The sequence below is a fragment of the Chlorocebus sabaeus genome, chromosome 15 (genome assembly GCF_047675955.1).
Source record: "Chlorocebus sabaeus isolate Y175 chromosome 15, mChlSab1.0.hap1, whole genome shotgun sequence".
In the NCBI taxonomy this organism is placed as follows: Eukaryota; Metazoa; Chordata; class Mammalia; order Primates; family Cercopithecidae; genus Chlorocebus; species Chlorocebus sabaeus.
In genome coordinates this window covers 10049198-10065476 of record NC_132918.1, presented here as the reverse complement: position 1 = coordinate 10065476, position 16279 = coordinate 10049198, and the positions used below count along the sequence as shown (strand labels likewise).

The 16279-nt window shown below is 38.8% G+C and overlaps 1 protein-coding gene across 1 annotated transcript; it reads right to left on the bottom strand.

Annotated features, from left to right (window-relative positions):
- Nucleotides 1–335: 335 nt before the first annotated feature.
- MRPL47 (mitochondrial ribosomal protein L47) lies at nucleotides 336–16167 on the bottom strand. The gene is made up of 7 exons (XM_007972027.3): nucleotides 16040–16167; nucleotides 14181–14326; nucleotides 13261–13321; nucleotides 10200–10296; nucleotides 5277–5407; nucleotides 4109–4204; nucleotides 336–561 (listed from the first exon to the last, which is right to left on the bottom strand). The coding sequence occupies exons 1-7, from the start codon at nucleotides 16135–16137 to the stop codon at nucleotides 450–452; spliced, it is 741 nt and encodes a 246-aa protein (XP_007970218.1). The 5' UTR covers nucleotides 16138–16167; the 3' UTR covers nucleotides 336–449.
- Nucleotides 16168–16279: the final 112 nt, after the last annotated feature.

Sequence of the window (16279 nt, the reverse complement as noted above, 5' to 3'; positions counted from 1 at the left end):
GTGACTTACTACTCTAAGGACTGAATGTATTTATCATTATTTTGAATCAGAGTACTCACTGTTTATTAACAGCAGTACCCACATCCTCTTCATATCCTATTAACAACAGAGGTAAAATTTTTACTCAAATTCAGTTATTGCCTTTGCTGTGGCAGTTACCATCACCTTCACCCTCTAAGATAGCAGGCGACATTTAAAGCCTGCTTAAATGTCAGAATTCATAAAGTGGGAATTTAATCCGAACTTTATACCTGATTTTTAGAGGTAAATTAGCTTCTACCAAATTAGCTAATTGGCATGCCATATTCACACTTAGAACAACTGATTAAAGTCACTTGACTAAAAACAGAATTTCTTTATAAACCACTTAACATATTTACTCTTGTACACAGACTATTCAAGAAAAACAAAATGGTAAATTTAAGAGTTCAGACATCTTAGACAAGACTTCACTTCTGGGCTTCAGCAAGATGTGGAAACTTTTCTAGAAGAATTTTTGCTTTCTTTTTCTCTAAATTTTCCTTCCGTGCTTTGATGCGGGCTCGTTTCTCACGTTCCAGTCTAGAATAAAAAAAGCATAAAGCAATTTATACAAAAATATTTCCTTGTTATTCAATACTATCAAAATATGCATAAATCAATTACATCAAAGCTTCAAACATGCCAGTCTCTGTATTTGGTGTGTTATATATATTATTAAACCTGAATAGTAATCACTGTAAACCTATACAAGTCAAGAGCAACTGAAGCCCTATACCAACTATCCCTATTTCTTGACTAGAAAGAATGTCCAGATTTTAACATTCTGTAACAAACTGGGGCTTAATAAGCATCATCTCTTAGCAGGGTTTTCCTCTGTGTATAGGGGAAATGATAAGCTAGAGTGAGTACTATTTGAAAGTAGGGAATTCCCACAAGTCTCAGGATATATCTCATGATGTCAAAAATAAATTCTTAGGCCCTGGCTAGGCTTACTATTCCTTAAATGAGTTTGTTCCCACACATCAGTATCCCAGGGCATGACACACGTGCTGCATAAATTACAACATAAATTACTTGACCTGTAGGGTCAACTTGGGAGTTGTAAAAATTGAAAATGAAAAAAATCCTTGGATACCAAACCTCCATTTAAATTGATATCTTACAGGATATTGATCAATAGAAATAAGCTTATATAAAATACAGCAATAAAGTTACTACAAATGAGTTTTTTTGGGGGAAAAAGGCTGAATACAATATGCCAGTGCTGTGGGAGAGGTCATAGAAAATTGGGTGAAGTAAAAAATATGCACATATATAGGAAAAGTATAAAGGCTAAAGTCAAAATGAGATTACCCATTCTATTCATCAGTCTTTGCTCCAACTAAACTTTGACCGTTTACAATAACAAAGACCCATCTGAAGGAATAAAGGTTTGCTATTCTTAAGAATATTAAGATGATGATGCTACATGCTGAAGGTGAGGCTAAAAAAGGTACTTTCAAAAACAAAATCAGAATGTGTATAAAACCTGTAAAAGTGATACAGGATTGATACATTCTCATACATTATTTTAAAAGTTATAGCCAGGTGCAGTGGCTCATGTCTAATTCCACCACTTTGGGAGGCCGAGGCGAGAGAATCACGAGGTCAAGAGATCGAGACCATCCTGGCCAACAGGGCGAAACCCTGTCTCTACTAAGAATACAAAAATTAGCTGGGCGTGGTGGAATGCGCCTGTAGTCCCAGCTACTCGGGAGGCTGCGGCAGGAGAATCGCTAGAACCTGGGAGGCAGAGGTTGCAGTAAGCCGAGATCACACCACTGCACTCCAGCCTGGCAATAGAGCAAGACTCATCTCAAAAAAAAAAAAAAAAAAGTGATTTACAACCACCCTGTATGACTAGGGGACAAAAGGATCAAACAGCACAACACTGGGCTTGGAGCAATCTCAGACTCAGATTTCTTCAGTTGCTTAGCATCTCAACTAGGTCTTAAATGTGAATAGCAAAGATTTAAAAGCTTTCGCCACAGAAGAAGCAACAGTGGAAAATGAGCAAGGAACATTTAGGAAACAAGGCAAGAGTTCTGACTTCGATGAAGGGTAGGTAGCTAAGACTTGTAGGAATGCTGGGAGGAAAAGAGTTTAAGATTTGATCCTGTAGATAAGAAGCTGCTGTATGTTTCTGAACAGCCCTGATGTGATTTAAAAAAAAAAAAAAAAGTCTTGAGGAAAATTAGCCAGGAAGCAATACTCGATTGGACTCCAGTCAAGATGATGTGCGGTAATTCAATTTGATAAAGACAGAGACTGCACTAGGGCAAAGACAATGGGAGAAGAAAAGACAGATCCTGGAGACATTCTGCAGCAAGAATTAAATCAAGGACTGATTAAATATATAGCAATGGTGATGAAAAAGACGACTGATGGTTTAGTGCCATGCAGACTGGATGTACTACACATGAAATGAGAGATAGCTAGTTCAGTAGGGAAGATGAGCAATTTTAAATGTGATTCTAAAGTACACTAAACACTTTAAAGCCAAGCTTAAAGATACATTCCATTCCTGTTTAAATTGTTTTTAAAAGTTTGTTTTGGTATGAAAATCTTTCGTGGTGGGGGGCGGGAGAGAATCAGTTTTTGAGGAACTTGCTAAAAGTAGAATGTATTTTATTCAAGAGAGTTGTTAAAAGCTGTGGTTCTTGTGCTGCTATGATTTCCCTTTTAATTTTCAAGCTGCCTTCCCAGCCTTGAATTCTGATTTCTAGCACCTTTATCCAGGAGCCCTTTGGTTCCTCTGCCCTCTCTCTGGAGCCACAGCAATGGGAGTTGAGTAGCACCCTTGGCCCAAGAAACCATAAACTTGCAATACTTTTCCCTTCTAATTGCAGTTTTGGGGATTAAACTCTATCCTCTGGCTTTGTCTCCTTTTGGATATGGCCCAAGTGTTTTAAAATAGCTCTTTAAAAAAAAAATCTTAAGTTTGTATAGTTATCAGCAAGTGGTTCATGGGAACACGCGCTCCTCTATCATAACAGAAGCCCTATGTTCTCCCTATTCAATGATAAACCTAATGCAGGAAAAATGTGCTAAAGGAAATATTTGGAGATCAACATTCTGCAGGACAACATGAGTTTACATATAATACAACAGACTTCTCTTCCTAGCCCCATTTCTTTTCAACAGCCTTGCAATAACATGAACTCACACTGTATGCAACTGAATTATTTGGACCTTCATTTTAACATAAGAGTAGAAATTTTTCCATTTACATATAGATACAAGAATAGAAAGGCAATAAAACTTTTCAAAGGATACATAATGTTAACAGTGGCTTTTTTTTTTTTTTTTTCTGTTTTTTGAGACGGAATCTCACTCTGTCGCCCAGGCTGGAGTGCAGTGGTGCAATCTCAGCTCACTGCAAGCTCCACCTCCTAGGTTCGATCAATTCTCATGCCTCAGCCTCCTAAGTAGCTGAGATTATGGCGCATGCTACCACGGCCGGCTAATTTTTGTATTTTTAGTAGAGACAGGGTTTCGTCACGTTGGCCAGGCTGGTCTCAAACTCCTGACCTCAACTGATCCGCCTGCCGTGGCCTCCCAAAGTGCTGGGATTATAGGTGTGAGCCAACGTGCTTGGCTGACTGTGGCTATTTCTGATAGTGAGCTTATATGTGACTTCAATTTTCTTTTTTACCTGACTTTCCTGGTTTTTTTTTCTTTTTTTTTTTGAGACGGAGTTTCACTCTGTCACCCAGGCTGGAGTGCAGTGGCACGATCTCTGCTCCCTGCAAGCTCTGCCTCCTGGGTTCACACCATTCTCCTGCCTCAGCCTCCCGAGTAGCTGGAGTACAGGTGTCCGCCATCATGCCGGCTAATTTTTTGTATATTTAGTAGAGACAGGGTTTCACTGTGTTAGCTGGGATGGTCTCTATCGCCTGACCTCATGATCCACCCACCTCGGCCTCCCAAAATGCTGGGATTACAGGTGTGAGCCACCGCGCCCGGCCTGACTTTTCTATTTTTAAAAATACATAATAACAGAAATTAAAATTTAAAGAAAGCTTAAGCTTTCTTTATGTCATCTGGTATAAAGATAATATGTTTTATTAAGGGTACTTGTGCTCACCTGAGAAAATGGTCCACATAAGGCATGGCAAAGAATCGTTTCCTATTGTATCTTTTATTTAGGTGCCAAGGTATAACCCACTGCTTGAACTTGTGCCTGCCAATAAAGCAAAAAGTTATTTGCCTTAAAGAAAACATTTAATACATTTTCACTTTCCTAATTTACCTCAAATGGGTTAGTCCAAATAAAAATTAGTAGAAAATAAAACAGATAAACCTTTTTAGTGAGATGTTGTGGCAATTTCTCTCTTTTCTGTGTTGGACTTAAACCCCATTGAAAGAACCAAATGAGTTATGAGTTAAGTGGTATAATGTCAAGAGTACAGGTAAGGTCTCTTAGCAAAATGCCTTCCCTATTCTGCCTACATTTAAAAGTCTAATGATGCTTCATCTTGGTTGTTCAGCCCAAAGGTAAATAAACCTCCTTCTGAGCAGAAGTTTATTTACCTTTGGGTTGAACAGCCTTCCCACCGAACGAGGTTTATTTACACCAGGTCTTCTTAGTTATTTACACCTCAGCATGAATGCTGATTATCAGATCCTTTCCCAAAGGCTGACAAGACTCTGGGATATGAATGTAGGAGAAACAAGGAGGTATAAAAAATAAACTATTTCTCTCTCTCTTTTTTTTTTTTTTTAAATAAACTATTTCATAACTTGTCCTAGGGTTTATCCTGATGGCAATGGGAGCAAACTGAAACTGGTTCATGTGACATTCCCTGAGACTTAAAAAAAAATAGTTCCAGGTTCTCAATGGGCAAAGAGGGCAGGTGTGTGTCCTGAAGTTAGCTTCGTGGATTTTATACCTTCTGAAGTGATACGTGTGCATGTACATTCTTCTGAGGAAACGATCCATAACTTTCATCAAAGTCTCAAAAGGCCTTGTGATTCATATAAGACTACGAACCACTACAATAAAGACTTATAGGTAACTGAATCATGGGAATGGGATGTCTGGGCTGGTTTTACCAGATAAAGCTACCTTCATTCATATCCCCCTTCGTTAAAGTGCAAAGGAGTGTGGGGCCTCTTCTTTTATTAGACATATCACTAATATATCTCATATGGTGCAAGTTTTTTTTTGTTTTTTTTTCTTAAAGATATTGGGCAGGGGAATGAGGCATGGATTTCCACTCTCATCTTAGAAGAGCCACAGTGTAACTACCTACCAGATGATTCTTCCAAAGATATCTCTTCTCCAAGCACCAGGTCTAGCTCTTTCTTGACCAGTCTGAAGAAGCCTTAGGGCATCTTCTCTTTCCTGGACAACTTTATCTAATGCATCCATGGAATCTACTACCTGAAAGGAGAATAGAAAGATACAATTTCAACAACCACCTACTACAAAATTCCAAAAAAAAGAGAGTGTATAAACACTCTGCTACAGAAAACGTATGATGAATATTTATGCCAAAGAACCACTCTGTTAAGTATTTCCTAAAAATCTTTTTGGCACAAGTATGTCTACATGGGTGTCTAGATTACCACTTTCTATGTTTTTTAAAAAGTTTATAGTTTTATTTAACTACAAATCTATTTCCACATATTAGTTCTGTTTGAGGTGAGATACACTTACATAGATTCTTTTTGGAGACCCAATTTGATTCATGTTATTTCAAAACTCAATGAGCTAATAAGAAGTGACAACAATTTGCTATTTTCATTATATTAAAAAAGACATGTTCTGGTCTCAACTAATCATTGTGTCCCTGACATGCAGACACAGATATTGCAGCCTGCTTGGTAGCTGTTGCTACTACAGGGAAAGGAATAGCAGTCCATCTAGATAAGAATCTCCAAAGATTTATCAAGATGCAAGATGATACTATTAAACTTCTATTTAATTTTACCTTTTTAAGATTTCTATTGTTTTATAATGTATACATTGGCAGAGTTATATACATATATATACACATTTTTTTTTTTTTTTTTTTGAGACAGAGTCTTTCTCTGTCAATCAGGCTGGAGTGCAGTGGTGTGATCTCAGCTCACTGCAACCTCCACCTTCCAGGTTCAAGTGATTCTCCTGCCTCAGCCTCCCGAGCAGCTGGGATTACAGGCACCTGCCACCAAGCCCGGCTAATTTTTTGTATTTTTAGTAGAGATGGGGTTTCACCATATTGGCCAGGCTGGTCTTGAACTCCTGGCCCCAGGTGACCTGCCCACCTTGGCCTCCCAAAGTGCTGGGATTACAGGCATGAGCCACCACACCCGGCCTTATATTTGTTTATACATAAATATTCATATGTTGGGGATTGTAATGTGAGATGGGCCAAACTTTTTCATAGTTCCAAATACACACTGAGAGCCATTTTATGTGTTATGTATGTCCCTTAAGCATCACAAGAGATATCAAATACTGCATAAGCACATTTGTTTCTCATAAGAATCCTCAAAAAAAGCACAGATTATAATCTCCCAGGTAGCTATGAGATCTGAAAAAGATGTGAAAGCCACAAATTTAGATAAATTATTTCATAATCTGTTTCATTTTTGTTTTCTGAGATAGGGTCTAGCTCTGTCACCCGGGCTGGAGTGCAGTGGCACGATCTTGGCTCACTGCAACCTCTGACTCCCAGGCCCAAGCAATCCTCCCACCTCAGCCTCCCAAGTAGCTGGGACTACAGGCATGCACTATCACACCCGAATGACTTTTGTATGTTTTTGGTAGAGACAGGGTTTTGCCATGTAGCCCAGGCTGGTCTCAAACTCCCTGGCTCAAGTGATCTGTTTGCCTTGGCCTCCCAAAGTGCTGGGATTACAGACGTGAGCCATCGCACCCGGCCCATAACCTGCTCAGTTCACACTCAGCACTTCTGCTATCCTCAACTTCACTAAATGCCTTACAGTAGCTGAATTCACATGCCTTCCTCTTAACTATTTTATTTTCTACAAAATCCCTGAAAAAGAAAAGATGACTAAGACAAATTCTATTTTGAAGACAAGCAAACTCAGGAGGGTAAAGGGACCACACTGGTAAGGGCTTTATATAAAACTCACTAATCTTTAGAAATTTTTAGTAAATCTCGTTGTTGACTAACTACATTAAAGAGTTTGCCTAAGCAAGGGTAAGACTTGAGGCTTCCAGCTGAAATCCAGTGTTAGCTCACAAAGATAGAAAGTAAATGGCTACCAAGTCCCCAGAATTAACATTCAGAAGTTCATGCCAAGAAATGTGAAGGAAAATCAGAAGTATTATTTAGATATACCTTACTGTAAACAAGTCAACCTCAAAGAGCCATCTTTTCTGTAAGTTTCTCAGTGCCAAAAGCATCATTTGAGAGAATATAAAATTAATAGGACTGTGTTCCAGGGTAAGAGTATACACTTCTCTTTACAGACAAGAATTAATATTACAGAGTAGCCCTTGAAACACATTTTTTAAAAAGAGACAAAAAGATACACTTGCAAAATTATAATCAATCTTTTATCATGTGCCTTGTTTCTATATTTCAAACACAAGGGAAGTAACATAATATCATTTATTTGTGTGATAAATAGGTACTAATACTCTGAAGAGAAGCACATATAGTGAGGGTTTTTTATCTCAGATGGATAGTTAATACTTTAGTTACAATCATAGCTATTGTGCCAGAATTATACAATTTCTCCCTTAATTTTTATATTATTCTGTAAGTAAAATTTGTCTGTAATATGCTTGAACTGGGTATCAACTCAGATCAGCCCAGTGATAAGAATTATATCCCAGTTATAATTCTTCTTTTCTGTTTTTCTTAAAACAGTTCCAAATCTTTGGTTTCTATCTTATATTGAGAAATTTTTTTACATTTTTGCTTAATAAAGTTTCCTAGTAGTATGTCACAAAACACTGGAAACACCAGATGTATCTGAAGTTTGAAAAAATTACAGTCACTTTCAGCTTCTCTGGAGTAAACTTTTATTATTTTGGGTTCCACTGATTGAGAAAGTGCAGTACATATGACCTACTGGGCTGAAGTTCACCTCTGAAATATATATTTAGAACAGATAATCCACTGTTGAAGTTCAAAAGTTCTATAACAGCACCATTATAACAAAAGCTTTTTCATCAAATAATGTGTTCTTTATAAAGCATCCTTGTCAGTGCACTTTCAGTTTTTTATTTATTGAGACAGGGTCTTGCTCGGTCACTGAAGCTAGAGTTTGATGGCGTAATCGGGGCTCACTGCAGCCTCAACCTCCCAGGCCCTATACTTTTAAAAAAGTTCAATGTCAGGAAACACAATGAAAGATTAAAGGAGATAGTCTCCAGATTAGACTAAAGAGACACATGAAAATTCATGATGCAGAATTTTCTTTTGCCATAAAGGACACTTGGGATAACTGATAAACTCTGAATAAGATCTGTAGATTACAGCTAATAGAATTGTATCAATGTTAATTTCCTGATTTTGAAAATTACATAGTGGTTATATAAGGGAATATCCTGGTTTTTATGAAGTTTTTATAGATAAAGGGATGTCATGTGTACAACTTACTCTCAAATATTTGAGAAAAAATAGTGTGTATGGAGGAGTGATGGATGAATAGAAGGATAAGGTAAATGCAGTAAAACAGAGGAATCGGGGTAAAGGGTATATGAGAATTCTTTCTACTAGTAATTTTTCTGTGAGTCTAATATTATGTCAAAATAAAGACAAAAGAAAAACATGTTATATAACTCAACTTTCACTACATCAGAATAACCTTCTCCATAATTAGGGTAAATCAATGAGGTTTCATTTTTTTCCTCTTTGATTTTCTCCAGGTATTGTTGTCCTTCCATCTTAAAGGCAGTGTGGTAACAATGGCTGCGACTGGTGTGAGGAAAGGAAATTAAAGTAGCTAAGGTTAGCTAGCAGCACTAATGCTATTACAAAAACTGAATTCTGTTCTCACTACTTACTATGCCACAGAAAAAATCAATAAAGGGTTGATCTTGAAAGCAATCGAGTAAAAACATAAATCTAAATAAAAACATAAGTCTTTGGCTGGGCACGATGGCTCATACCTGTAATCCCAGCACTTTGGGAGGCCGAGACAGGCAGATCATGAGGTCAGGCGTTCAAGACCAGCCTGGCCAACATGGTGAAACCTCGTCTCTACTAAAAATACAAAAAATTAGCTAGTCGTGGTGGTGTGTGCCTGGGGTCTCAGCTACTTGGGAGGCTGAGGCAGGAGAATTGCTTGAACATGGGAGGCGGAAGTTGTAGCGAGCCGAGATCGCGCTATTGCACTCCAGGCTGGGCAACAAGAGCGAAACTCTGTCTCAAAAAAAAAAAAAGGTAACCAACCTTTCACAACATTGTAAATCTATTAAATACTACTGACTATTACACTTAAAAATGGTCAAGATAGTAAATTTTATGTTATGTGATTTTTACCGCAGTATTTTAAAAAGCAGTAAAAAACTGATCTAGTTATTAATGAAATGGTTAAACCAGAACTAGGAATGTAAAGTGGTATAGCTACTTAGAAAACAGTTTGGCAGTTTCTTAAAATGCTAAACATAGATGTACCATATAAGCCAGTAATTTTACTCCTAGGTATCTACTCAAACAAAAACAGTTGTCCACATTTATATTAGAAGTTGCAGGTAGGTTTGGGAGGCCGAGGTGAGTAGATCACTTGAGGTCAAGAGTTTGAGACCAGCCTGGCAACATGGGGAAACCCCATTTATACCAAAAATACAAAAATTAGCTTGGCATGGTGGTACGTGCCTGTAATCCCAACAACTTGGGAGGCTGAGGCAAGAGAATCGCTTGATCCTGGGAGGTGGAGGTTGCAGTGAGCTAAGATATCACACCACTGCACTCCAGTGTGGGTGACAGAGTGAGACCCTCCTGCCCCCCATGCCCCCACCAAAAAAAAAAAAAAAAAAAAAACAACCTTGCAGGTAGAAATGAGGAATGACTGCACATGAGTATCAGATTTCTTTTGGGGGGATGGAAATGTTTCCAAATGAGCTATGATGGTTGCACTACTCACATTTACTAAAACTCAAACAAATAAGAAAAAAAAAATCTATTTGACAACAAATACAAGAACCACATAGCTAAACTCCTTTTAGCTGTAATCTTGTATACCAGTCTCCAGCCTCCCCCAATCCTTACCTTATCTAACCGCTCTGGACTTGGCATTGGCAATCTCTGCCGCTTGGCCTCCTGCTCTAGGGTTAAAAGCATGTTTCTTTCTTTCAGTAAGACATACCTATACAAAAGAACACAAACCTTGTGATGCTATTCTGTGGTTATGTTAATAAAGTTGTGATTTCTGACATCAAAATCAATTGTCTGTACTTGAAAGTCACTTAGGGGCGAGGTGCTGTGGCTCACACCTGTAATCTCAGCACTTTGGGAAGTTGAGGTGGGAGGATTGCTTGACCTCAGGAGTTCAAGACCAGCCTGGGCAACACAGCAAGACCCCATCTCTACAAAAAATAAAAAATACACTTGGCCGGGCATGGTGGCACACACCTGTAGCCCCAGCTGTTTGGGAGACTGAGACAGGAGGATTGCTTGAGCCTGGGAATTCGAGGCTACAGTGGGCTAAGATCGCACTACTATACTGCAGCCTGGGGATAAAGTGAGATCTTGTCTCAAAAAAAAAAAAAAGTCATACTAGAAATCTCAATATATAGAATATGATTACAAAGAATAATCCTATATACATAACTATCTTTGCTTATCCATTTGTTCAATAAACTTTCCATCTGCCACATGTATTAAGTGCGAAGATAGTTACAAAGAGGCATAAAATATAGTCCTTACATTCTGAGTGGAGAGTGGAGAAGGCAGATGGAAGATAAATAACATTTGTTGAGTACCTATTATATGCCAGACAATGTGTTAACCATTTTATATACACGAATTTCATCTAGTTTCCACAACCACCTTCTGAGGTTGGCATTATTTCCACTTACTAAACAAAGAAGCTAAGGCTGAGAGAAGTAAGGTATTCTGGGTCATATAGGTAATTCAAGATTCAAATCCCTGATCTCTGTGTACAAAATCCATTCTATTTTAACTCCACCATGCTGCTTCTGAAACTGTAATGTATGTGGGATAATAAGTGGGACAGGCAATAAGCACCAGAAGAATTAAGTGGGGGAGATGAGAAACATCTCTTCTAGCTAAGATGACCAGGGAAAGATTCATAGAGGAGATGCAGTTTATCATAGAAGGGAGAGCACAGCAAACATAATCAAAGGTACTGAAGCAGCAGAGCTAAAGTGAAGACAGATTTTCTGAATACATCTATTTGAGAATAAGAGTTAGGGTCGAGTACAGCGGCTCACACCTGTAATCCCAGCACTTTCAGAGGCTGAGGTGGGTGGATCGCTTGAAGTCAGGACTTTGAGACCAGCCTGGCCAACATGGTGAAACCCCGTGTCTACTAAAATACAAAAATTAGCTGGGTGTGGTGGTGTGCGCCTGTAATCCCAGCTACTCAGGAGGCTGAGACACGAGAACCTAGAAGGCAGATGTTGCAGTGGGCTGAGATCACGCCATTGCACTCCAACCTGGGCAACAAAGTGAGACTTTGTCTCAAAAAAACAAAAACAAAAACAAAAAAGAGAAATGGCAAAACTTTGGTTGGTTGCAGCCATGATGAATGTTGAAATAGCCTTAACTATCCTTTCACCGATAACCCATGGTAACTAATAGTGCTTTAAAACAACTTATTTTTCTATAATGAATAAACATAGTATCAGTGGTTTTTATAAACACCTTACAATTCTTTAATTTGTCAAGAAAGATAAACAATGCTTTACATCAGGGGAAAAAACATAAATGCTGGCCAGGCACGGTGGCTCATGCCTGTATATAATCCCAGCACTTTGGGAGGCCAAGAGAGGTGGATCACTTGAGGCCAGGAATTCAAGACCAGCCTAGCCAACATGGTGAAACCCCGTCTCTACTAAAAATACAAAAATTTAGATGGGCATGGTGGCGTGAGCCTGTAATCCCAGCTACTTCAGAGGCTGAGGCACGAGAATTGCTTGAACCTTGGAGGTGGAGGTTGCAGTGAGCCAAGATCACGCCGCTGCATTCCAGCCTGGGTGACAGAGCAAGACTGTGTCTCAAAAAAAGAAAATAAAAAAAAGTAAATGTCTACTAGAGTCCTTAGGCAGATAACAATTATGAAGGAAGTAGACACAGTGAAAGAACCACAGGGTGCCTAAGAAGTGGTGTGTCCCTGCTCCATCTAGGAGGGGCAGTTGCTCCACAGACCAGCCAAGTTGTTGCCATGTAGGAATGCAGGGCCAGTGTTGCCAAATCACAGGTCTCGTTATTCAAGAGCCGACAGAAATAATATTTTCTGTGTGAAACTTCCCAATTTAAAAAACAATTAGGGTCCAAACAAAACATATCTTTGGCCTACATATAGTACATTAAAAATGCAATCCTGTCTTAAATCCTCTCAACCCTCTCTAATTCATCAGAGTCTGCCAGAAAAATCTACCTATATTCCCAATTAAATGCACCCTCCAACATGCCCTTCCAAAGCAAATACGCTGAAGATTACAGATCATGAAAACATAAAAAAAAGGAGAGAATTCTAAATATAACCAATGGCTGGGCACAGTGGCTCACGCCTGTAATCCCAGGATGTTGGGAGGCCGAGGTGGGAGGATCACTTGAGCCCCAGTGAGACCAGCCTGGGCAACATAGGGAAACTCCCTCACCACAAAATGCCAAAAAATTAGCTGGGTGTGGTGATGCATACCTGTGCTCCCAGGTACTCAGGAGGCTGAGGTGGGGGATCGCTTGAGCCCAGGAGGTCAAGGCTACAGTAAGCCATGACTGTACCACTGCACTCCAGCCAGGGCAACAGAGCGAGACCTTGTCTCAAAGAAAAAAACAAAAGCAACCAACTGTTCCCCGTTTCATTTTATTAATTGACTGAAATTGCTAGTATAAAGGTGTTAGTAGGACCAATGTAAACACAGTAAAATTTCTGAATTCCCGACCACTTGAGAACTGTGACATTTGTCATAACCTAACCTCTGTCGTATAAAATCTTTCATGATCTTAAATATCAGATTTATCATCCACAGTACTACAAAACAAATCACTTTACTCAATTTCCTATAACAGATTTAGTTTTTACCTCATTGTTACACTATAACTGCTTCAAACGTCTAGATATTAATGTACTTACTATACTTACCAAAGTTTGTGTAAATCTTCATTACTTTTGTTCCTTAGTTGCTGACAGGTCCAGGCTGCTCCTATTAAAATAATACATAACATGAAATAATACTTCTAGCCATGTGCCCTTTGGCAAATTATTTAAGCTCTCTAAACCTGTCTAAACCTGTTTCCTTATCTGTAAACTATATAATAGCTTTTTTACAGTATATAACATAATGTGTAATTAGGGATCAATTAGGTAACATATGAAAATAACATTAATATGATTGGCAATAGCATTCAAAAAATGTTAGCATTAGTACAGAATGTATTTTAACACCCTAATGACAAAATACTTTATGTCATTATAAGTTAACTTTTTGGCCGGGGGCAGTGGCTCAAACCTGTATTCCCAGCACTTTGGGAGGCCAAGATGGTGGGGATCACCTGAGGTCAGGAGTTCAAGACCAGCCTAACCAAGATGGCGAAACCCCATCTCTACTAAAAATACAAAATTAGCTGGGCGTGGTGGCACATGCCTGTAATCCCAGCTACTTGGGAGGCTGAAGCAGGAGAATCACTGGAATCCGAGAGGCAGAGGCTGCAGTGAGCCAAGGTTGTGCTACTGCACCCCAGCCTGGGCAACAAGAGCAAAACTCCATCTCTAAATAAATAAATAAACTTCTAATTATCATTAAAAAATAAAATCTAAAATAAGCCCTAAACCTTACTTTAGTTAATAATTTCAACCTATTCCTTTTCTAACCATCTTGCCAATCTGCCAAGGAACAATTAAGTCTACTATTATACGGTTCTTTTAATTTTCTCTAGTAGACAGTCTCAAAGAAAACTGAAAAAGGAAACATCTAAATAATTCCTAAACTGGACAAATAATCCTAGAATGATGGGGGGAGGTTCCATAAATATATTTAATGTTGACAAATCCAAGTATCTCACCAGATTTTACTTTTTCTTGCCCCCAGTTTTTTGGGTCATCAAAAAATTCTTCTAGTCCTTTTCTTGACAATGTGGTATGAAGTAATCTATATTGGTGAAAGGATGTCACATTTGGTGTACTCTTAGGCAACAAACCAAGAAAAAACCTGCAATTGAACACATATAGACAAGTAAAGTTTTATAATATTTGGATTTTATAAGCAGCAAACATTATCAAAATAAATATAATCATTTTGTCATCTATAATGTTTTAAAAAGCTACTCAAGGTTTCTGCACAAGAATTTTTTTTTTTTTTCTTATTTAGAGACTTGGTCTCACTATGTTGTCCAGGCTGGTCTCGAACTCCTGGACTCAAGTGATCTTCCTACCTTGGCCTCCCAAAGTGCTGGGATTACAAGCATGAGCCACCATGCTTGGTCACAATAAATTTTGAAAATGCTTTAGAAAGTATTTTCAATATTGCATTATAGAAGCTGCTACCTTATAATTTCAGAGGTAACATATTAACACAATTATATTTTAAGGTAACATTTTTGGGTCCTTCTTACATTGCTAATGGGTGCAAGCACAGGTAAAAAGAGCAGTCAATTTTGCAACATGTGGGCTGGGCACGGTGGCTCACACCTGTTATCCCAGCAATTTGGGAGGCCGAGGTGGGAGGATCACTTTGAGTCCAGGAGCTCAAGACCAGCCTGGGCAAGATGGCAAAACCTCATCTTTTAACAAAAATACAAAAATTAGCCAGGAGTGGTGGCACGTGTCTTATAGTTACAACTACTCGGGAGGTTGAGGTGGGAGGATGGTTTGAGCCTGGGAGACAGAGGTTTCAGTGAGCTGAGATCACACCATTGCACTCCAGCCTGGGCGACAGAGTCAGTCCCTGTCTCAAAAAACAAAACAAAAAAGCCCCACAATTCTGCAACATGTATCAGGAGCCTCAAATACTTCCCCCTTTAACTCAGTAACTCTATATCTAGAAATTTCAACTGAAGAAATTATCATAGATGGGAATTTGTAAATTAAGATGTTTATTAAAGCACTATATAGGATATCAAGTTTTTAATTATGTAAATGTGCAGCTGAGAATGGTTCAAAAATTATTGTGCATCTGGATAAATTATTATGCAGTAATTCAAAATTCCTGTTTTTAAAAAAGTTAGTGACCTGAGATGATGTGAAACTAATTAATGAAGTTTATCACAAGTGTTGTATCTCTACCAAAAATATTTAGCCTAAATCCAATCATGAGGAAACAATCAGAAAAATCCAAAAGAAGAGAGATTCTTAAAAAGCTAATCTCATCAAAATGTCAACAACATTAAGACAGAGAAAAAAAGAAATTGTTCCGGATTAGAGACTAAAGAGTCAGGGCAACCAATGTAATAAATGATCCTTCACTGGATCCAGAACCAAAAAAAAAAAAATTAAAGAAGTTACGAAGTTACCAGTTACTTTCATTGTAACACATTCTGTAAATACAAACACTTCTTCTTTTTTAAACCATCCAAACTTGACACAGACTTGAGCATCATAACAAAAACATCTTAGGTAAAGTTTTTCCCACCTCACCCAGCCCAACAGGATGCTTCTGTACTTATAGGTTTATTTACTTGAACAAATTCTGGACATCTACAAACCCCATATACTGTCTTGTCCGCAGCGGGCAGCAACAAAATGAGGAAGAAATAGAAAAGTCGGAGGTGGGCGACTTCTCCAAGGTCACTCACTCCTCACCAAAGTGGGCTCCGGCTCTGCCATCCAGGTGGCCTTTCCATTCTTGAACTGTTCTCGGCATCTCGGCAACCAAAGAAGATCCAGAGTTGGAGAGGTGGGCAAACCTACTTTACACATCACTTACCCTGTGCAGGCAGGGACCTGAGGAGTTATTAACGACCTGGAAGCTTTCAGGGCAGCTGAGACTCTCCTACAAAGAAGGGCCAAACCTGCCGCAGCCATGTTTTCGCATAACTAGGCAAACCTCGTTTCCGCCAACGATAGCGTCACTTCCGACGTCTCAAGCCTGCCGTAAAGGGACTAGAAACTTGCCCTCACTTAAGATGGCCACTTCCTGCCTTTGTCCTCATTGGTAAATTGGCTC